At 38.4% G+C, this 23,620-nt stretch overlaps 1 protein-coding gene across 2 annotated transcripts in view; it reads right to left on the bottom strand.

The window, feature by feature from the left end:
* Nucleotides 1–797: 797 nt before the first annotated feature.
* Nucleotides 798–23,620, bottom strand: part of MYO16 (myosin XVI) — a 272,125-nt gene continuing 249,302 nt past the window's right edge. For both annotated transcript variants that reach the window (XM_072135556.1, XM_072135555.1), the window contains exons 33-35: nucleotides 19,609–19,755; nucleotides 11,547–11,644; nucleotides 798–2,654 (exon numbers count right to left, since the gene is read on the bottom strand). In XM_072135556.1, the coding sequence (XP_071991657.1) occupies nucleotides 2,502–2,654; nucleotides 11,547–11,644; nucleotides 19,609–19,755 (398 nt within the window). In that variant the 3' untranslated portion in view covers nucleotides 798–2,501. The remainder of the gene's footprint in view (nucleotides 2,655–11,546; nucleotides 11,645–19,608; nucleotides 19,756–23,620) is intronic.

Raw genomic sequence — 23,620 nt, 5'->3', positions numbered from 1 at the left:
GGGATCATTGTTACGCCAGCATGTTAGTGATGGTGAGCGAGTGGCTGCATTAGTTAAAATGGCGCCTTTGCCATTGTGGGTGTTACTGGTTGGGGGTCAGTGTTCAGTACCTGGACCTGAACAGGTTTGTAAAATTTGATTTAAGCCAAGATAGAGCGTACTATGCACTGTTTAAAGTACTTATATTTATAAAGGACTTATATTTCCCCCTTCTCCTAAATTAATGGCCGCTGCCCATTTGCATAATTTAGACTTATGGGAGGAGGGATTTTTTTCTGCCTTATTTCTGGCCCAGGTCATGCCATGGGGCACTGTTACATCCTTTTGTTTATTACAGTCAGTCCCCTACTTAAGAACACCCGACTTACAGATAACCCCTAGTTACAAACGAATAATTGGTAATTTACTGAACTTACTGGTCCTTATGACAATCCAACATTTTTTTAAATCCAATTGTCACAGAGACCAAAAATAACTTGTCTGGAGCTACAATTATAAAATATACAGTTCCAACTTCAACTTAAGAACAAACCTACAGAACCTATCTTGTACGTAACCAGGGGACTGCATGTATATTAATTGCTTTTAAGTGTTTTTCCTTTTCGTAGGACTGTCCTTTAGCGCTTTTTTTTATTTTTGTATATTTAATAAAGTATTTTTGTTGTTTTATGATTTTATATTGCATTTGATTTATTCCAAACTTCCAAAATATTTTTTTGTGTGTATTGAGATGTACAGTGTAATATTAGTTTCTCTATGTGGGATTGAGTAAACGTACAAATAGTTTTTAAATAAATAAAAGAGACAGTTTTAATCATCTGTATTTATTTTCTTTATCTTTTAGGAAGAGCAACAGCACCATTCATGAAGAATTATAAAAAGTCTGGCAGTAAATGTGTACAGTGACACATTTCTCTTAAATGTTCTTTAAACAGCCAACAGAGACATCAATGCAGAGAAAATGAAGTCCCTTGTGAACATCCATGTCTGGGAAACTTCTGATATTGAGTTACTGTATGATAAGAGCAGATTATATAGCACATCCCTAGTAAATGCTTATAATATAATATCCATAAACCTTACAATCATAATAATCATGGCATCACCAGCAATCCTTTATAAACAGATTATTTACAAAAGTTTATACAAATATTCATGTCACAAGTGTGCTATAGAAACCACACGGGTCGCCAAGATTTCCTGGAGACAACGGTAACTTATCCAGAGTGGTGCAGTGAAAAGTACTAAATAACAGAAAAACATCAGTATGATGGGGTTTTGTGCAGAATGAATACATCTGAGATATGTATTGATTTCACTGTTTCAAGAAATACATTACAGCAAGTTGTGTGCTCGGTTTGTGAGTGCATAGGAGCTGACTTTTTTGTAGCTTCTCTCCCGTTTTCATAAGTAATGACAAACAACAAAACTGTTACATAACATATATGTACAATACTATTCTGTATACTAGACCCTCCAATATACAAAATGCTTCTTACAAAGTGTTACCATACTGTCTGAGTCCTAATCTATATATTCACATGGGGGGGGGAGTGTTGCCTGGCATCAAAAAGACAGTGCATGGCAACCAATGGGTTAATAGGATTATATATCAATTGCTTATACTCATTGAAAGCTGTGGGAATACTGACTATTATTAAACACTGGTAAACAAAAGAAATAACTTTTCTGGATCTACTAAGAAGACATTTACAGCAAAAGAACTAAAAATAGTAATTATATTGTATATTATTTATAATATTTAAGTGTCTCATTCCCATATATATATACTTTATATGTATATATACATATTTTTTAAAATATGTATATGCCCTCTATGTATTGTACATCTATCCATCTGTCACACAGAAACTTGGGTCCTTCAAAGTAAATTATTTTTGTGGTCCACCTTCTATCTATACAGAATGTATGTTCACTTGAAATTTCATTGTAAACATTTTTGTAGTCATTGCACATTGTTGTGAATAAAAAAAAAGCTTTTAGTGATAAGTAATTCCTGTCAGTTAGAAATGTCATATGCTTACACTTGACCTTTTGGGCCTATAAGTGTCCCAAACCATAGACTCATAGGTAAATTCTCTGGTACCTACTATGTTCTGTGCTTTTAAATGACCGACTTCCCAGGTATATACTTACAATGTTTCCCTATCTGGTATAGGTCCACTCTGTTTTCCTGGGCTACCATTCACATTGTTTGAGGCCCATCATGCTGTCTCTTTAGGGCCTAATGTTATTAAATCACTCCCCATTTATAAAACACAGTGTACAGTTTATCCCCATACATGTCAACATAAACCACACACATTAACACAAAGACATTTAAATGAATTCATGCATTCCATTTACACAACATTTGATATAAATGTAAAAATGCTATAGATATACACATATAGCATTCTTTGTCTCATTTTGACAAAAGCCTGGCAGCAAATAGCTTCTTTGCTATAGAGGGCAATGGCTTCTCCGGTGTTCACCTCCATTTAAGATGATTGAGTAGGAGTAGTATTTCTTTTTTCAGTCTGTTTTAAGTCTTTCTTCCAGGTTTCGCCCTCTTCACAGAGTTTTCTTCTCCAATCCATTAGCTCTTGCAATGCAGCACTCTCATTCTCTGACATTCTTAACTGATGAATAACCTGGAGATCAGAGGAAACAAGTCAAACTATGGACGATAACATTCAACATTTTTTAAATGGAAAGTTGTTATACAAATGACTTGCCAGTGTATTGAATTAATCGGGTAATAGTTTTGGGAAAGTTGTGGGTACTCAGTCCAAAAAGAACAGTCATGTCCACAAAATGGAACTCAACCATTCCACAACCATTCCACAAGAAGAAGTGCACACTGAGTGAAACGGTCCTGGTGCTTAACTAGGAAAGGAAGGGCCCCAAAGCAGAATTCCGAATGGGGCCCCTACTCCCTCAGAAAATATACATATTTGTATACTCACACATTTATACCTACATTTATACACTCATACACACAAATGTATGCACTGATTTATACACTTACACTGTCCCAGTAGCTGCTGACCACATGAGGGAAGTACACAGCAGGATTGAGAAATCCTTAGTCCTTTTGTCCTGCGGTCCCCTCCCTCTCCCCACATTGCTTATCTGAGTGCCTGGATCAGCTGTGTACTGCTGTATACATATTATGCTTGTCAACGTGCAGCATAATATATATATATATATATATATATATATATATATATATATATATATATATGTATATATATGTATATATATATATATATATATATATATATATATATATATATATATATATATATATATGAGCACATCCTACATTCTGTTGTGTTTCAGGTCAGATGCTCGGAGCCCCTGACACTGTGGACTCATAGCAGCTGCTGAAACAGTAATAAGCATGTGGTGAAAGGTCAATCTGGAAATCTGCATCATCCTTTCTCTCCATTGGCTAGGTGTGATTTGACAACAAAGTCTGTTTGCTATTTGGAATGGTAAGTGCCACCAGTGTCACCTACTCTCGCACAAGGGAATGGGTGGGAGGAAGTAGGAATAAGTGCCAGAAAGAGATGTAAATAATTATAAGCAGACAGAGCACCATGCAGTTTGGATAGTGCTCACAAGAGTGCCCAAGCCTTATTTACATATTTTTATACAGTGATTTTCTTCATGTTGAAGCCATTTCAGCACTAATGAAGATAAGATCCTGTTTCTTTGTGCTTGCTTAAAACATACTAAATATAATGGTTGATTTCCTTTAAATGTATAAATTATAGAACTAAAAACTATAGTATAAAAAATTATTTGTTTTAAAAAATATTGAAAAAATAAAAGTAAGATTCCCCCATATTGGCATTTTTTCATGTTTTATGAAAGCAACGTTAAAGGGGTATTCCCACAAAGATAAGTTTCTTATACGTACGCAGGATAACAACATAACACATTCTCTAATTCACTGTTATTAATAAAAATGCAGCACGACCCTGTAACTTCTGACTTAGGATCGGGCCGCCATCTTGGATTTCTGTGTGAGATCATGCAGATGAGATTTCCGTCTGTCTTTGCTCTGAGCCTGTAGTCACACCCCCTGCACGAAGCTCAGAGACACTCACTGATTACTTCCTGCAAGGAGATTGTGAGCAGAGAGAGAGAGGCTGCAAACTACAAGGAAATAAGTGATACGGGGGAAGGGGGATGCAGGCACATATCTGTGATATATAGCAGAGCCCACAGTGTAACAGTGTAAAAGTCTGTCAGCCTCTTTCTGTCAGCCTTTGTGTAATCTCATGCATCTCTGATCTGTCATATATCTCCTTCAGTGTCAGTGTGTTAGTACAATGTCAGAAGCCAGATGAAAGTGTATACACACCTTGTACCCTGATAATCTAACCACATTGTCACCCCACAGAACTAGATGGATGATGATGTGCCTGCCAGAGAGTCCCCACCCACACCCTGGGATTTTCCAAAGGAGAGATAGGAGCTAAAACAGCAATTAAACTGTTTAAAATTGTAAAGTAAGGGGTTAAATGATCTTTATTGTGTTAACATCACTGGGGGATAGAAATTTGAGTATTTTCTTTTGTGGGAAAACCCATTTAAAGTGTAACCATCATTTTAGATGATTTCATATATTGGGATGGGGGAGTGTCAACTTATAGTCACAGGCAGGTAGCAGTAAGGTGGGTGAGGTATAGGGTGGAGCAGTCAAGCACTCAACCACCCTCCAGGCTGCTGCTCTCTGGTGAGCCGATACCTGCACGGCCTCCCGCGCTTTCATTTCAAATCTCAGGCCTTGCAAATATCCAGAGGAAAAAATGTGCATGGTACGCTGGAGAGGAGATAATAAGTGCACTGTGCATGTATTAGATTTGAAACTATATCGCAGGAGGATGGGTAAGTATGGGAGGCAATTAACACACCATATAAGGTATGTTTGGGGGTTTAACAGCCATGCGACTTTAAGTAATTCTCCTTCGAAGAAAAAAAAAATTGTTGCTATGTGAAATCTGTCCACAGGATTGAAGACAGGTCTCTCTCGCCTGTATTAAACAGCTGTGAGTGTTAACCTTTTCATCTCTTGCTTCAGTATGCTAGAAAGTACAATTTGTTACGCAGAAAACAATTTTTTAAAAATGGGGAGTAAAAATGGAAATACAAAAAACTAAAATGACCAGGCCCTTAAAAGGTTCATTTTCTTTAACATTTTCCAAATTTTAAAAAGTTTTCTGAATATGCACATTATAATTAAAATCATATATATATTCTTAAAACGATAAAAACAGATACTTGTTTTTACTGATTTTTGCTGATTTTGTAACACGCTGGAAAATCAATAAATAATAGAACTAGCCCCTGAAAATATTTCAAAAGTGAACATCACAAAATATACTGACTGAACTCTGCCCTAAAACCCTTTAGTGTTTTCATAAAACATACCTTATAGACTCCAGTATAAGCTGACCCGAATATAAGTGGCCCTTTGAGTATAAGCCTAGGGTGGAAAATGCATTGGTCACAGCCTCACCCCAGTATATAGCCAACCAGCCCCAGTATATAGCCAGCTAGTCCCCTATATATAGCCAGCCATCCAGTCCCCTGTATATTGCCATCCATTCCCCTGTATATAGCTAGCCAGCCAGTCCCCTGTATATAGCTAGCCAGACAGTCCCCTGTATATAGCCAGCCAGCCAGTCCCCTGTATATAGCCAGCCAGCCAGTCTCCTGCAAATAGCCAGCCCCCTGCCCCAGTATATAGCCAGTAAGCTATTGCCCTGTATATAGGCAGCCCCCTGCCCCAGTATATAGCCAGCCAGTTCCTTGTATATAGCCAGCCCCATGCTCCCAGTGTATATACATATATATAAATATATATAAATATATATATATATATATATATATATATATATATATATATTATTCCAGAAGAAACTGAAAGCAGCACAGCCAATGTTTTAAAGCAGAAATATTATAAGTAGTGCAAAGCCGTAAATGGGTATAGGCAATAAAGATGAAAAGGCAGCACAAAATAAAGTTGAAAAAAGGTTATCAGGCCATCCAAGGTATATAGCCAGCCCACTGCCCCCAGAATATAGCCAGCCAGTTCCCTGAATATATGTAGCCAGCCAGCGTCTGTATATAGCAAACCAGTCCCCTGTATGTAACCAAACAGTCCACTGTATATAGCAGGCCAGCGCCTGTATATAGCCAGTCAGGTCCTTTATATAGCAGGTCCACTACTTGATCCAGTCCCGCTGGCAGTCACAAGTTTGTGTACACTGGCGATGCACAGACTATGAAATCAGCCACTTGCCGACGCCATAGTCTGTGCACCACCAGAGGGCAGGGATCAAGACGCGGACCTGTAGGGGGCGTCTAAAGGCGAGTACCAAGTTTATTTTTATATATCAAGTATAAGCTGAGTGGTGCTTTTTCAGCAAAGAAATTGTGCTGAAAATCTCGGCTTATTTATGGTAGTTCCTATTAATCCAAACTAATCGTTTGAGCAACCCTGCAGGTCATTGCATGTTTCTTATAAATGGTTAAAGATGAGTGAAGGGGAAGTGAGCTTGTATGGGAATGTTTGAGTACAAGCTATTAAATAGTTCAGGTTTTGCACAGAAGGTACAACACTTTATTTCTATTATCTACAATCACTTAATGTGTATATTGCAAACCTGCTTTTGCATATTATCAACAGGAAGGACCTTACTAATATTACAGGTTCAATAAAGATATGGCAATACCTCTGTCACACTGACAGCCAGTTGTGATTTAACTTGACCATAAATATAAGCCATCAGTGACGTTAACAGTTTATAAGGAATTTTCCCACTATTAAACCTGTCATCGGAGAGGTCATTTTTACCTGCAGACAGGAATGAATAGCCTATGGCATATTCATTTAAAAAATACCAGCAATATTAATACATCAATTAAAAAATTGATCATCTTACCTTACCTGGCTCCCTGCCAGTAAGATATGTTGAGTCCGCAGGGAGGGGGCAGTTCAAACATCATGAGTCATCTTCTCTTCATGATGAATGGAATATCTTTTCTCCCTAATCCCTCCTTTCCCCCTCTGCACTTAGGCAGCAGGGTGGAGGCTGAGAGAGAGATGGAGGGAGGAATTGAAAAGGTGATTCATGCTGTTTGAACTACCTTTACCCCGGAACTTACCACGCTGCTGGGAAGCAAAGTACTGTAAAATAATCCATTCAAAAGCCCTGGATTTATTGTTATTGTTGACAAAGTCATTTTTGAAATGCATATGCCATATAATATTGGAGCACGTCTTCAGGTAGAAATCACCTGACAGTTTCCTTTTAAATCTTCTCCATTATCCACATGTATAGGGGTATACAAGTACCCTGTGTAAAAAGAGCAGTGGTCCACATGCTTGATCACTGCTCCAAACTAACTTGATGACCATGACCATAAACTAATTGTCCAGTTTCAGCAAATAGCTGTTATTGTTTCTTGCTATTATATACAATTACACAGTTTTACAAATTACACACTTTTATTTATCAATTTGTCATGGATTTCTAGATCTCTGCTTGCTGTACTTCTATAGGAAGACCTCAACAACCCTTTTAAGTATAAGACAGAGCAGTGTATCACCCAATTCTAGAGATTGCTGCAGGTCCCAGCAGTAAGACCTCAATCTGACACTTATACATTAACCTGTGGAAAGAAACTATGGGACACTTGTATCTCTGGCTTTGTCTGAGGTTTTTTTTTGCACCTAAGACAAGACCTAAGACTGAAAAAAAAATAAACAAATGAGCACATGCACCGCAAAAGCAAAAAGTTTGATACATGTGCCAATATGTGTCATAAGTGAAAAATTCCATTTAAGCCTCTAACCTGCTAGAATATGAAGAACACTGACTCCAAGGTAAACTAATTTTAGATTTACCTAGATTTGCTGGGCAACAGACGACACAGTATTATACTTTTCGGAGTGCAGTAAAGGGAAACGTTTTGGGACTGTTGGGCCTCATAAAGGTGATATGTGGTTTTTGCGGGTGTCTCATGGCTCTGCAACACCCTTGTCAATGCATAGGATGGGTAGGTGTTGCGTAAATGCCCTTCTTCATGCCAGTAGCTACCTGGTGAGATTGATCCCCACACTAAAAGTCCTGTAACATGGGAAACTTTGTAATTGCAGTGTGAAGCCACTGCCTGGTAAGGAGAGTGCTGCCACCTCACTAGGGGAGTATAAAAACCCCTTGTTGGTGGGAGCATGTGGTCCTTGGTCAGTCAGTCCTTAGCCAGACTTGTGCAGGAATAGCACATGGTCTGAGGTCTTGGATCTTTGTCAGTAGAGAGAGAAGCAGGTCCAGAGTGTAGCTCCTGTAGAGCTGCCACCCAGACACACTATAAGGAAGCACAAGTGTCTCAGGCCACTGCCTGGCACCCTGGGCAAGTCAGGAGACTAAGCCCCAGAGCAGAGGTCCACCATCTGCTCTCTGCTCCATCTACCAGCCCAGCCTGAAGCTATTACTAGGCTAGGCTGTGAGCAATCCTTCCTGCAGATCAGCTACTAGCTCCTACTTTCCAGCCTGCTGAATCTTCTGCTGATGTTAAAGCTGTTGCCTGCCATTTGAAGTTGAATAAAGAGCTGTAAGTTGTTTTGCACAAAGTGCCTCCATTTTCTCCCTGGATCAGGTTGCTTCACCATCATGGGCTCCCTATCCTTCATCACCCAGGGATTCTCATATAGACCTCAGGGGTTGCTCTACAGAGAAACATCCTTTATTAGCCTCCCTATCTACTTCTCTTGCACACACCACCTGCTGCAGACCTGCCAGGCCCGTCCTCCGGTCCCAATACCAAGCACCGTGACAATAGCATTCCCAAGGCCACATAAGCCAGCCACTTTGGTATCCTGGGCCCCGGCTGTCTACAACCACCGAAGAAAGGCTAGGCCTGGTGGGGGATGTTGCTGCTCCATGTATTGTTATGGGCTCATACACACTGCTGAGAATTCCTCAGCCTGAGGCTGAGCCTAGAACATCTGTGAGAAAAATCAGAGCTCCTCTTGGCTGTGTTTGCAGCCCTGCTCTACCATAGAAGGCTGTGAAACACGATGTGTCATCTGTGTGCCATCCGTATTTGTAGTGGGCTGCTAGGTAACACTATTATGTGACACTGTAAGGGCTTGGGACAAGTTACTGACATAATTTGCCATCCTCCCATGTTTTTGCAGATCTGCATAAACGGGTGACTTGCTGCCCCTTTTTGCAGCCATATGGCTCAGAAAAAACTACTTTTGAGGATTACACAAGGATTACAAAAAATTCCAACAGAGCTGTATTTTGCAGCCACAGGAAAAATATGTTTGTGTGCAAAAGGCTTCATTCGTGTGTTATTGTGTCTTTCATAAAACCAAATTCATTACAAATTCATTAATGTATGATCTAACAGTTTTATATGGCAGTTATTGTTTACATTTTTTTTTAAAATACTACTAATAAGCACATGCTCATTTTTTCTGATAATAATTGAGAATCCTATACAGATCTGTCTTGATATACCACATTGGATGCCAAAGCTTTGTACTCTAACAATCCATTTACTGCAGCCATCTGAACCATCAAATAAAAGCATCAAACTGGAAACAGAAAATCCAGAAGTCAGGAATCTGGACGTGAACATACTTCATTTTTAGGATGCTTGCATTATATTAAATTCTTTTGAGCATCTGCTTCATTGATTTAACAATCATAGTTTTATATCTAGTTAAACTTTACCATCAGCGTTTTATGACATTTCCTCAGATAAGGGCCATTAATATAACAATATGAGGAAACACATACTCTAATAAATTATTGAAACATCATTGTGACTGTAAAAAGTAGAAACATTGTATATCCTAAACATTCTAAATGCAATGGAGCATTATACAGTACAGCTGAAGCAAAAGGAGTACGACAGTAAAAGATTATACAAGGCCATCCATTCCATCGTTAGTAAAACAACTTACATGAGCAGAAGTATGTCGTTTTTTCCTTTTGCTCTGGATTAAACAGGCCATATGTTGGTGATCATGCTAAAATCCTATAATTAGTGCTGATTCTGTTACATTAATTAAGCAGCTTTAAAATAAACATCAGAGAAACAACTCTATGGAGAGTTATTGGAAGCATAAAGAAGCTTCCTGAAGATACATGGTTACATTCCAGGCTGTCATCAGGGTACTAAATATAATGAATGTTTTATCACAAAGTATGACAAAGAGATGGAGTAAGGCCATTTGATTTATTTACTAAAGCTGTCCCTCTTCACGTTACGTTTCATAAATGCAGAATGAATAATAATGCTGTGAAACCATTGCCTTGTCTATCTGCTAACACGTGAATTAAAAATATCGTTAAAGAAAATTTTATCAACTTACTATAATATTTTACTGCAAAGATCAGTCATAACATGCACATCACCATTACATGACATATCCTTTTGGTTAAATGATGATATAAAATTTCATCTAAGTGATATACAGCACATAATGGTAAAATAGATAACATAACAGAAAACAAAAACATGTTACCCATCCTGAGATGTCTGTCCGGATACATCTCATGTGCTGATGATGTGTTGTTAAATGTGTAGCTACAGCTATGTTTAACATATACACTGGGATGAATATGTTTACAATGACATTCAGACATTCATCAGCCATAGGGTTTACATGTTTAACATTTATACTGGTATTTAGTTGTTTTTTCCCATGGATACAGCTAAATAGAGGCCTTCTGTGTTGTTACATACTTTATTTAAGAAGTTTCGTTACATATCTTGCCTGGACTGTGACAAAAGGGTCTACATTGTGTACATTGGAAGCTATTCCAGCATGCACACCAAACCAACGACAAAGATGCAATAACTGTATTAGTATGGACTCTAGGGGGAATTTATAGTGAGAACTACATAGATAATCACAATTTCCATTACAGGCGGTCCCCTACTTAAGGACACCCGACTTACAGACAACCCATAGTTACAGACGGACCCCTCTGCCCACTGTGACCTCTGGTGAAGATGTCTGGATGCTAAACTAGTCCCAGATTGCAATGATCAGCTGTAAAGTGTCTGTAATTAAGCTTTATTGATAATCATTGGTCCAATTACGGCAACAATTTTGAAACTCCAATTGTCACTGGGACAAAAAAAAAAAATTTGTCTAGAACTTCAATTATAAAATATACAGTTTTGACTTACATACAATTTCAACTTAAGAACAAACCTCTGGACCCTATCTTGTATGTAACCCGGGGACTGCCTGTATAGCCTTAACCCTGTCAAACACTTATAGCAGCCATCAGATAAATATTGGTTTGTCAAGAGCTATTCCTATGATTCCTACCAAACACTTTTACCCTTGGTTAAACTGAAAATCTATGACTTGCCAGTAACTGCTGCCAGACATATTTAACATCTGCTTATCTCCCCTGAAAGGGAAGCCCATTCATTCTTTTCCATGATACTAGGGGGAGAGTCAAGAGTATTTTTATCTGTCTAGAAACCTGACATACCTGGCTACTAGAATGCTCCTTGTTTCTTGCTATAGAAGAGTTTGCTGCATTACTTCGATATTTGCAATTCATATCTTCACCAGATTGACCTTGGATACCTAGAAATAAATTAAAATAAATCAAAAACATTATACCACAGATGGAACCATCCAATGTAATAGTTATATATTATGTCTTTTTCTTCCATATAGAGGTATTTTTTACCTTCATCTATCAACTAAAAAGGCTCTAACCGTCAGAACTCCTGCAGGTGCTAGTTCAGCGGCTGTACAAACCCAGGTTAATTCTCTACTGAGGGTTAAATGATTTAGAGAATCTCTCTCAACTGGGATAGTGTATCGCCATGGTCCTTTGTTGTATTAATCAGGTCCTGGTCCAGTCACTGCATACATTCTTATTTTCTCACTGTTAAACCCATCTTCTGGTCCTTGGTTATTCCTTAATACTTTAGTGTGCTTTGCTGCTATATGTATCTTTTACCTGTACTTAGACTATGCTACTGCTTTACAATTTTGTACCTGGCCCCGATCTTTGTTTTGACTCAGTTTGCCTGACCTCACTATTTATATGTCGTATCTTTCTTGTTTGCTTGTCTGTTTGCCTAGTTGGTTTAGCGCAAAACAGTGACAAAGGTTTTGGGAAGAGCAGTTGTAGTACTTTGACCCTGTTTTTACACTAACATGATATGGTATATAAAATATACATTAAAGATAACATAATTAGTAATCATTTGTAGATTTAATTTTTGATAATAACATGTGTAAAAAAAACACAAAAATGACAATGGTTTCCCCAAACATGAAGACAAATCTAAAATAAAATCACTTAAAATTCTGCTTAAAGCAACTTGTCACCATGAATGTAACTTTTAGTTGGTGACTAGTTCAAATAGCCTATGCTATGTTAATTTTAAAAATGCCTTTGTCAGCATTCTGAATAATGTCAGTACGTTATATAAGCTTAATTTACTTTACCAGGTTCCCTGATAGCAGCATGTGGTGATACTTAGGGGAAGAGTACCTGAAGCCTAAGTGTGTCATTCTTCCTCCACTCCACACCATCCCCCTCCCCTGTTTGCTCAATGTACAAGGGTGAGGGAGCTCCATGAGTGTGGAGGTGAGAAGACAGACACAGGCACACACAGGCTGCAGCTGCCCCTCCCCTGGGACTCACCACAAGTTGCTGGCAGGGAGCCAGGCAATGTGAATTAAACTTATATAAACTACTGAAATGATTCAGAATGCTGAAAAAAGCATTTTTAAATCAGCATAGCAAAAATGATTAAATAAGTTTCTTCAAAATGATTCTTGCAGATAAGACACTACGTGCAATCTATTCGGTTTCACATATTCTATAGCCTGCCACCTGCATGTTCATGCTTATAGGCTCCCTTCAAGTTTATTAAAAAGAGAACTGTAAAGTTAATATATATCATACTACAAGGATCAACTCTACAAGAAGGAAATTGAATTTATTTGTGAGAACATTTATTGGGCTATTATATGATATGATCTTAGCATGTACAGGCGGTCCCCTACTTAAGGACACCCGACTTACAGACAACCCATAGTTACACCTCTGACCTCTGATGAAGCTTTCTGAATGCTTTACTATATTCCCAGACTGCAATAATCAGCTGTAAGGTGTCTGTAATGAAGCTTTATTGATAATTCTTGGTCCAATTACAGCAAAAAATGTTTAAACTCCAAATGTCACTGGGGCCAAAATTTTTTTTGTCTGGATCTACAATTATAAAATATACAGTTTCGACTTACATACAAATTCAACTTAAGAACAAACCTCCAGACCCTATCTTGTACGTAACCCGGGGACTGCCTGTAAAGTTATAATGATTGTCTCAAAAGAGAAGCCTTGTCCATATGACCTATTTGGCCATGTGAATTTTATGTTGACACAACAACATAAATACTGTTGCACAACTAAATGTTTTAAGTATCATGTGCACACTCAATTTCTAGGAGATGTTTATTGTGGACTCAATGGTAACCTATTAGGCCGCTATTTATGAAATACTTAGTAGACATGAAAGAAATATTTCCAGGTAGTTCTATGTGAATGTCCCATGTGCTGTTAGTCTGGGTTTGTAAATGTGTAAAAAATGTTATATTTGTAACAAAGGTCATTTGTTATATTCTGGACACTGAGATGAACAGGTTCCAAGAAACTAATTCAGCTTTATCCTTGCTGACTTTTCCTTCTAAAGTAATGAGGTGATCTTTAGAAATGCTATGTGAAGACTGTGCTGCTAATTTTTAATCTACAAGGTAAGCAATGTTAAATTTAGCGCTGTCACTCACACTATTTTGCTTTTTTTGTTTCAAGGATGGTATCCCACAATATTAAAAATAACCTGTGATATTGTAAAGGAGCAGAGCAGAGCACACACATCGACATGTTACAACAGACTTTGTGTTTATTCCTAAAAATGCTGTAGCAAAAGAATTTCATATAGTGCATTTATTTTAATAACCAAGAAAACAATAAAAATCATGACCAATTACATTAAAGTGGTTTTCCAATATCAGAACACTATGGCTTTGATAAGAAAACCCATCTGTAAGCAGAGGTCAAAGGTAGGCGGGGTTAGGGACACTGCCGAGATGATTTTAGGGACACAGCCGAGATGGTTGTGCTATGCTTAGTCTGTAATGCTATTAGCCCCACGATTCAGCCTGTTTGGGGGGTACTGGAGGACAGCAACAATAATGATCCAAATCCCCCCTTCATTTTTTAAGCAGTATTACATTTCTTTATATTCAGTTGAAAGTTGTGTCAGCACATGGAGCAATATGTTACCACTTAAATAGCTGTGTCAGCACTTTGCAGTAAATAGGTGAGTTCTGAGTTGTAGTTTAGGCACTCAGTCTCTATAAGGTTCATCATAACTGCCATACAGACAAGTATTTTCATCAAAGAAGTTAATTCTAATTTATATATTGAATTATATATATAAATGTAATAAATTATTAATATTATTAATATTGTATATATAAATAATAATAAATATAATAATTATCTATTGACAGACCTTCTTATGCCTGCACACAAAAGGATCATAGCTTAACAGGATGGTGAGGGAGGCCAAAGGCTCCCTTGCAACAGAGTGGAATACCAGTTTTATAAACTTCATATGTAGTTGCAGGCCCTGTTATAGATTTCATATTGGAGCCGAGGAGCTTAGGACCACCCAGTAGGCCCTTTGTTACAGCTTATACTACCGTATATACTCGTGTATAAGCCGAGTTTTTCAGCACAAAAAATGCGCTGAAAAACGCCCCCTCGGCTTATACACAAGTCAATATCCAGCTATAAAGAGTATGACGTCAGCAGCGGCGCGTCATACTAGGCGCCGGCCGGGAGAGAGCAATGGTGGCGCCCAGCAGAAGAAAGAAGACGGGCACGGAGGCCTAAAGACAAGCGGCGCGGACATCAGGGGAGCAGTGCTGCACATTGGGGCCACCGGAGGGTGAGTATATAAGTTTTTTTTTTAATGCTGAGGGCAAGCTGTATACTACTGGGGGCAAGCTGTATACCACTGGGGGCAGGCTGTATACCACTGGGGCAGGCTGTATACTACTGGGGGCAGGCTGTAAACTACTGGGGGCAAGCTGTATACTACTGGGGGCAGGCTGTATACTACTGGGGGCAAGCTGTATACTACTGGGGGAAAGCTGTATACCACTGGGGGCAAGCTGTATACCACTGGGGGCATGCTGTATACCACTGGGGGCATGCTGTATACCACTGGGGCAGGCTGTATACTACTGGGGGCAGGCTGTAAACTACTGGGGGCAAACTGTATACTACTGGGGGCAGGCTGTATACTACTGAGGGCAAGCTGTATACTACTGGGGGCAGGCTGGGCTGGCTGTATACTATAGGGGGCTGGTTGGCTATATACTGGGGGGGGGTCTGTGACCAATGCATTTCCCACCCTCGGCTTATACTCGAGTCAATAGTTTTCCCCAGTTTTTGGTGGTAAAATTAGGGGTCTCGGCTTATACTCGGGTCAGCTTATATACGGTAAATATTTTCCAACAAAGCTCTACTCTAGTCTGATCAGTGTGGCTGCACAGAGAGAGCAGTATTATAAAGTGAGTGGTTATAGAAAAAAAACATTTTATTTGAGTCTATAACTTCCTGTAACTATATTGAAGACATATCCTAAAGGGCTGTTTATAAAATATTAACTTCACACATTTTTTACAGTACACAGCTTATTATCACAAATTATACTGAAAATGACAAATGTGTCACCTACAATGAGAAAGTCAAAGAATATCTCAAAAAGTCTCCTGAATGAACAGACATTTGTATCAATGTAAAGCCTTGATCTAAGGCCATTGCAGTAGTGATTCATCTGCCTATTTCTATGAACAGCACCTAGATAAGATGTCTTATCAAGTAAGTAAAGTTTCCACATGTTTATAAGTTCATTGATGTGCGTCAACACAGATAAGTCGTTTTAAGTCAAAGCCAATGCAGTTTGGAAAGATAAATTAAGCTGTTGATTACATTCTGAAAAATTTCCTTTGCGTACACTTGTGTAAACACTTTGCTATCACTATCACTACTATGTACATGTAGGCACTGCTGTTAAAGGAAATGTAACATCAACTGTGACATAGTCCGTTTCACTGACTGCATTGATATGTTTTTCAGGTAACCTACAAATGTTCTCTTGATTCTCTTGATTAAAGTAAAAGTATTGTATAATGTGACCTAAAGGGACAAATTTTTTTTTATCATCTCAGCTAAAGTGCCGAAAAAAGTTAATTTTGAGAGAAAATAAATATATAAAGAATTGATATGTAAATCATTAAACTCGCTCCAATTTTTTATCATCATAGTACAGACGACTCCTAGTTTAAGACAGACCCCTCTGTTCACTGTGACCTCTGGATGCTTTACTTTAGTCCCAGGTTGTAATGATCAGCTGTAAGGTGTCTGTAATGATGTTTTATTGATAATCCTTGGTCCAATTACAGGAAAAAATTTTGAAACTCCAATTGTCACTGGGGCCCAAAAAATGTTTTGTCTGGATCTACAATTATAAAATATACAGTTTCGACTTACATACAAATTCAACTTAAGAACAAACCTATGGAACCTATCTTATACGTAACCTGGGGATTGCATGTATTACAAAAGTGTTTACATTTAGCATTTTTCATAAAAAAGGATCACTAGACATTTCTTGTCAATGTCTCATAGTCAGAAACTAGCTCCAGTTGTTGCCTGGATGCCATGCACCTGCCTTCTTATCCATAGAGTAAAGGGAGTAATTTTCCCCCCGGATTTCGTGGTGGTGCAGAATCCAAGTGCTAAATATTATCCACCAAAGTTTTTGTGGTGATGACATCTCTTAAATGTATTACCATAAATAGCAGGGTTCTTTTAGCCAACTACTGAGTCTTCTTTCTCATATTGAATTGCAAGTTGTTGTTTCATTGAATAACTAGCACCAAGGCACCATAGACTTGAGAGGCATTCCCATTGCCATCCAAATGAATGTCCACTTCCATTTTAAAGTAGAATAACCCAACAGGGAGATATATTTGTTATAGGTACTATTTCTATGTTATTGACATGACTGCCACCAAGTACCTTGGATATGATATACTTGTGACCTCCTCTGTCAATTTACAGAGAGGGTTTACTCATTGTAAGCGGTTATCTCAATTTGGTGGTGGACCCAATGATGGACTCCTCCAATACCACTATCTCTTATTCTGCAAAAAAAACTCAGCGCTTAATGATCTTCACTTTTGTGGCATACACTTTACCCACACTCTAGATAATTTATATTTCACTCCCTGATACACAAGTTAGAGTGCCTTTTCAAATCACTCCTCTGTAATACTATCTATTTTTTAAGACTTTTTTCTCTCATTTGAGACTCAACTCAACTCATTTGATTTGAGAAACCCGACAATGTGGTCATAATCCCACCACTGGCACCCTATCGGAAACTCTCAATTCGTGGAACAGAACACGCCAAAGGTCCCCGCTCTACCAAGCCAGTATACTCACCACACTTGGTATTCACAAACAAATTCAAATACTATGTGAAGGTCATTTGATAAAATGTAACTTTTATACATGCAACTTTTACTACAAAGGGGCATGGGACGATCTCTCTGACTCTATTCTGTTAGCAGGGGCTTTACAGGAAACTTATTTAGAAATATATCCTGTAATTTCCTTTGTGTCAAGTTCTTCTGCCTTTGTCCCCTTTTGGAGGGAACAAAGCTAAACCAGGCTCTCTATTTTTCATGCTAATAGGTCTTTATTGTGATCCTATCCACAGGACACATCAGTGTGAAAGGTGAAAATGGCCACAAATTCTGCATAGACAAACTTTTCAAGTCTTTGAACTCCATGGAACTCCATGAACCATGGATCAGCGGGAACCAGACCAAGGTTTTTTTTTTTATAACAGATCATGTCTGGAACCTAAAGGACCCTAAGGACATTCTGTATGATTGTACTTCTTTAACCTTTGTAAACCATTTTCAACCATTGCAAACTATTGTACTTTCCATTTTATGGTTATCGGCAGCCTTTTTTTGCCAAATTTGTTTTTGCCTTGCTAATGATGGAAGATCCCCTTTGTCTAGACTTCTCCAAAACAAATTAATCAAATTTCTATTATGATCTTTAGTATTTCTGCTGTATTTAAACAAATTGCATCTGCATCCTGTGCTGCATCTGCACAGTTGGCAAGTATACCTTTCAGCGCTGGGCACTGGCTTGTGAAATGACCTGGAATGGTGAAGCTTAGAAATAAAGATAAGCTGGTGGAGACATTGGGGGTCATTTTCTAAGGGCCCGATTCGCGTTTTCCCGACGTGTTACCCGAATATTTCCGATTTGCGCTGATTTCCCCAAAATTGCCCTGGGATTTTGGCGCACGCGATAGGATTGTGGCATATACGCGACGGAAATCGGGGGGCGTGGCCGAACGAAAACCCGCCAGATTCGGAAAAACCACCACATTTAAAAAAAAAAAATGTGTAGCAAAAATTGCACTTAACTTCACTCAACCCGGCTCGGTGTATTCCAGTGCGTTCCGATGCTCTTCAGCGTCATCGTGGACGTCGGAGGAACTACCTTAATAAATCCCGGCCGGACCCAAATCCACCGCAGAGAACGCGCCGCTGGATCGCAATAGGGCCGGGTAAGTAAATCTTCCCCATTCTGTCGTCCCCAGGTATTATCATTCATCTAAGCACTAGAAACGAGTGAATCTGTTTCACTTAAAAGGAATGATGGTACTGAACCGCTTTGCTCGATTCCCCAGATTACACATTTCTGCATTGATATTTAGCAATACTAGTTAAAGAGTGCACAGCATGAGCAGGAAAAAGACTTTAAAGGGGTTGTCCAGAGGTTCAAAAACATGACTGCTTTCCTCCAAAAACAGCCCCTGACCTGAGCATGGTTCGTTCCAGTATTGCAGCTCAGCTGTATAGACATGGATGGAGCTTAGTTGCAATTTCACGCACTGCCCGTGGAAAGGAGGTTTTTGGAAGAAAGCAGACATGTTTTTTAACCTCTGGACAACCCCTTTAATGCTGACTGATCTAACTATAAAAAAGGTAGGTTTTAGACTATTAGACTGCACTAATTAAGAAGTATTCTGGGGACTCAAATTTGGAAAAGTCCTTAATAGATCAGCCCAGACATTTGAACTAGATCAATGCCATGCTTTTCGAATAAGACTACTGCATTTGCCAGGGAAAAAAAAGACAAATAGTGGCATACATCTGCATTAGTCTTAAATTCCAAAACAAAAGGATGTAAAATGGGAATAGATTGCCTGATGGCTTTGTGTTATAAAGTGTTATAGACATTGATAAAAAGTCTATGCATTTGATCTGAAAAAGCATACTGATTCTAATTGGCTTATCCATTGGTGTAGAAAGGAAGCCACTAATCCTTTTTGAGCACATAAACATTCTAATATTTATGTTAATTATGAATATATGTTTATATCAAGAAAACTATTTATTTATCATCATTATTAAAACAAACTCACCGCTAGTTATAGAATTTCCATTGTCACATGGTGGGCAGATTGATAAAGTGCTTGATGGCTGGTTATCTGGATTATTTGCATTGCTATCTTGAGTGTCTGGTTGTCTAGCATCATCCACATTGCTTGTATTCAGGTTTATCTCAATACCTTGAAAATAATTAGAGATTGGTAAATTCATGAAATGTTTGGCACTGTAGCAGGTTACACATAGTATTTCAGTCACTCGTTTGCCGATAATGACAAAGAGATGACAATAACATGTGAAATAGATTGGCCCTACCAAGCAGATATTCCTGCACATAAAAGGTTATTTACCATCTGCATATGACCATATATATCCCCTTGTTCATGAAGCAGTTCCTGCTCTCTAACATACAAAGCACACTTATCGATTTCTAAGTCGAGTTGATAACCACCAGGAAAGCCTGGGTAGGTGCCAAGTCTTACAGCTCCTGAGTTAGGCCCCCCGTTACTGGACCCTGTAAAGGGGATGAGCTTTAGTCTTTATCCTTAGTGCCCTTACACACAGTTCATTGCTTTGAATGACGTGGAAATCACACTCCAAAAAAATATTCTGCAAGACAGCAATAGTCTATGATGCTCCTCTAGAATGTTGTGTTTTCCTGTTTAGTTATCATATAGAGAATTTGGTGTAATATTAATTTATTTGGTGGCATATGACTAAATCTTTGAAAGTGATTTAATTGGGAGAAAATCTAGGTAGTGTGAGCAAAGATGTAGCAGTCAGCCCTAAATCCTACAGTCTTACCCGGCACATAAAAGGACATCTACCATCACATTTACTAGTGACGTTATGGTCGGTGGGCTGGACCAGGCTACACTGAACACGGAGAGGGCATAAATAAATTACCAGGCGGAGCAGAGAGGCATTCATGGGATGTAGAATACTTTTACTTAAGGTGGTAATAAGAAAAGCGAGGTCATCCCCTGATAGACGTAACCAACAAGTAAGTTTGGGACATCTACCATCAGTAAACCTGATGGTAAACGTCCTTTGAGTAGTCTGCCTATCAGTGGCGTAACTAGAAGCTGATGGGCCCCAGTGCAAAGTCTGTGCCAGGCCCCCGACTAGAATGTATGGTTTATAGAAATATTTTTCTCATATGGGAAAGTGACACCATAAGGGCCCCCTAAACCTCTTGGGCCCAGGGCGATCACAACCTCTGCACCCCCTAAAGTTACGCCCCTGCTGCCTATAAATAAAAATGTCTGTATTATAAATGTAGCTTTTTCATTACAGATCTTGCATACGGTTTGGGAACTTCAAGTTCTGGTACTGAGAAAATGGCTTTCAATGTGCTGTCACAGTAAACCTTTTAAGCTTGATGCATTTAAATATTTTCTAACCTTATAATAGAACTACCATTAATAGTAACATTGTTCTCTTCTTGAAAATATGTTATTATGAGGCTTTGTATTAAATTTTAAGGGTTTTTTTGCAATTCGTGGAATAACAGTCATTACCAGCAGAATATTGAATTACCGACTTCAGACTTCTCAATATTTCCACTACTAATATTGTAATAATATAAATTATTTATATTGTATCCAGTGTTTTTTACATGATTACTGAATAGTCATGTTGCCTCCGCATTTGCTGTTAACAAGCATTGAAAGATATTCTTTAAAGAGACCACATGGACAATAGGAAACTGTACTCTGGTAACTGCTGATGTTTTACACATATTGTTCTTTGGGACCTGTGTAGAGGTCATTATCAGGATAAGATGGTAAATTGTGAATATTGCCAATTGTGAATATTGCCAATTATGAATGCTTGTTATCTATGTATAGGTATTTCCTTTCATTGTAATCCTGCCTGTGAAGATAATGAAATGTCTACTGTATAGTGGTCTATACCAAGATCAATATCTGCCACAGAAATGCTTGTTCAGCTGCCAGCTATTCCTTTCAATTTGCCTAAATAAATGCACTCACAGCGTGGATAAGCATGCGAGTGTTGTCAATGGGAAGGTGGGAGTAAGCTTTCAGAAAGAGCTGAAGGTTGGCGGCTCATGACTGGCCAACTAGCAGAGAATAGCAATTTGTCCATTATATTGATATGTGATGCTTCCCCTAAAAACAACAGTTCCAAACTGTAACCATACAATATAGACAGTTGAAATTCAATATGTGTTAGGGAAAAGTAAAAATGTAGATTTTTTTTTAATTTTTTAATATGTATGGGTTCTTAAAGGGGTTACCCACTTTCAGCAAATAATCAATATTGTAATGAAAAGTTCTACAATTTTCGTATGTACATTCTGTGTCATGCAGTTTTTTAGATCTCTGCTTGCCGTCCTTCAACAGAAAGCTTACATAACTTGCTTCCTGTAGATTACAGGTAAACAGATGAGAGGTGTGCCATATAATGAGCCTTGCAACTGCATGACATCACATGACCAGGGATTGGATTTTATCCAGAGGAAGTAAACAATGAAGCTTCCTGTTGAATGACAGCAAGCAGAGATCTAGAAAACAGTGAGAAATTGATACAAGTATATTGGAAAATTGTAATAATGTAATGACTCCGGCACTGCAATCCTTTAGTCATAACACAGCTGGTGGTGCTCTGCTAATGCAGCAAACAGTCCATTCAATATCCAGATAGATAAGCGGCACTCACCATTAGCTGTGAAGTATCTTTATTTTGGGTGCATAGTACAGGGAGGAGTTGTATAACTTTTCATTACACACACCATATCAATTATTTTCTGAAATTGGACAACCCTTTAAGGCTCAATAGCCAGTATGTTAGGTTTAACATAAGAAAGTACTAAGTCTCCTTTGAAAGTGCTTTGGGTGAAATTCATTATTTGAAATGTAAATTAACTCCTTCAAAACCAGCCAATGTAAAATTACTTAGACCAGGGGTATATGGACCTGACTGAACCCTTTCCATACAGGAATTGGTGTTCACTTTATTTTACACAATTTGACACAATTAGCTGCAGCTTGTGCTTGCACCGATTGCAGCCTAATCAGCCACAGGGCACTGATCAGTTGCCATGACAGCTGGAGTGTGTAAGTGCTCAATATAGGTGCAATATAGTGACACAAGACATTTTTTTTATACAAAAGTGAAGCTATTTAGTCAGGTGTTTAAAGTTTGGGGCTTGGGGCCTTTACAAGAGCCCCTCCTTATTGGTTGAGTGTGATCTGCGGTGACATTAATAAATCTGCTGCTGGCACCACCCATCTGGTCCCTTTCACTCCGCTGTGTACTCTCTCCAGTCAGCTACTGGGAAGGTACAATCTGAACTTCATGTGTGATTTCTGCTCCATTCAAAGCTATAAGGCTGGAAAAAGAGGCAAGTCCATCAAGTGGTGACCCAAGACTTTTTTTTTTACAGAAGTGGAACCATTTAGTTATGTGTTCTACTCCATGCTCTGGCTTCACAGTCTGTCTCACCTTCACCCCTGCACCACAGTCACAGTGCCTGAATCTATGAGTAAGCTCCCCTGGTTTATAATGCTTGATTTTGATGACAGATTTCCTTTAAGTGCTTTTTCCTTTGAAATAGACTGAACAATGTAATGTTTTGTTTCAACAGCAAACATAAAATTGCTATGTGACCATTATTACTTTCACCTTCATAGATAAAGATCATGGCCACCATAGACCAATAAAAGGCCAATAGCTAAGAATAACATTAATAATAAATCATTATCAAATTCAAAAACAAGCTAATAAACATAATGTGCAGGTGAATATCAAGCTTCAAGTGTAATTAAGTGTAGTGGAAGGACATGATAAAATGCCAAGTAGATTCACCGTGTTGTGTTTATTTCCAGGTTTCCTGGAAATTTTTCTCCAAGAAATAATTATGAAATTATAAGTCAAGCACAAGTTAGCTAAGCACAAGAACCATACTGTAGAGGTGAATGCAGGATACACCAAGCCTATAGGTGGTTGTCATGAAGCTAATTAAGAGTTTTCATAAAATGTGATATTTTTTGGAAAGCTGCAACCTGCTTCTAAAATCTGGGA

The sequence above is a fragment of the Engystomops pustulosus genome, chromosome 2 (assembly GCF_040894005.1).
Source record: "Engystomops pustulosus chromosome 2, aEngPut4.maternal, whole genome shotgun sequence".
Lineage (NCBI taxonomy): Eukaryota > Metazoa > Chordata > Amphibia > Anura > Leptodactylidae > Engystomops > Engystomops pustulosus.
Note: the sequence above shows the minus strand (reverse complement) of the source record. Positions and strands in the feature narration are given on the sequence as shown.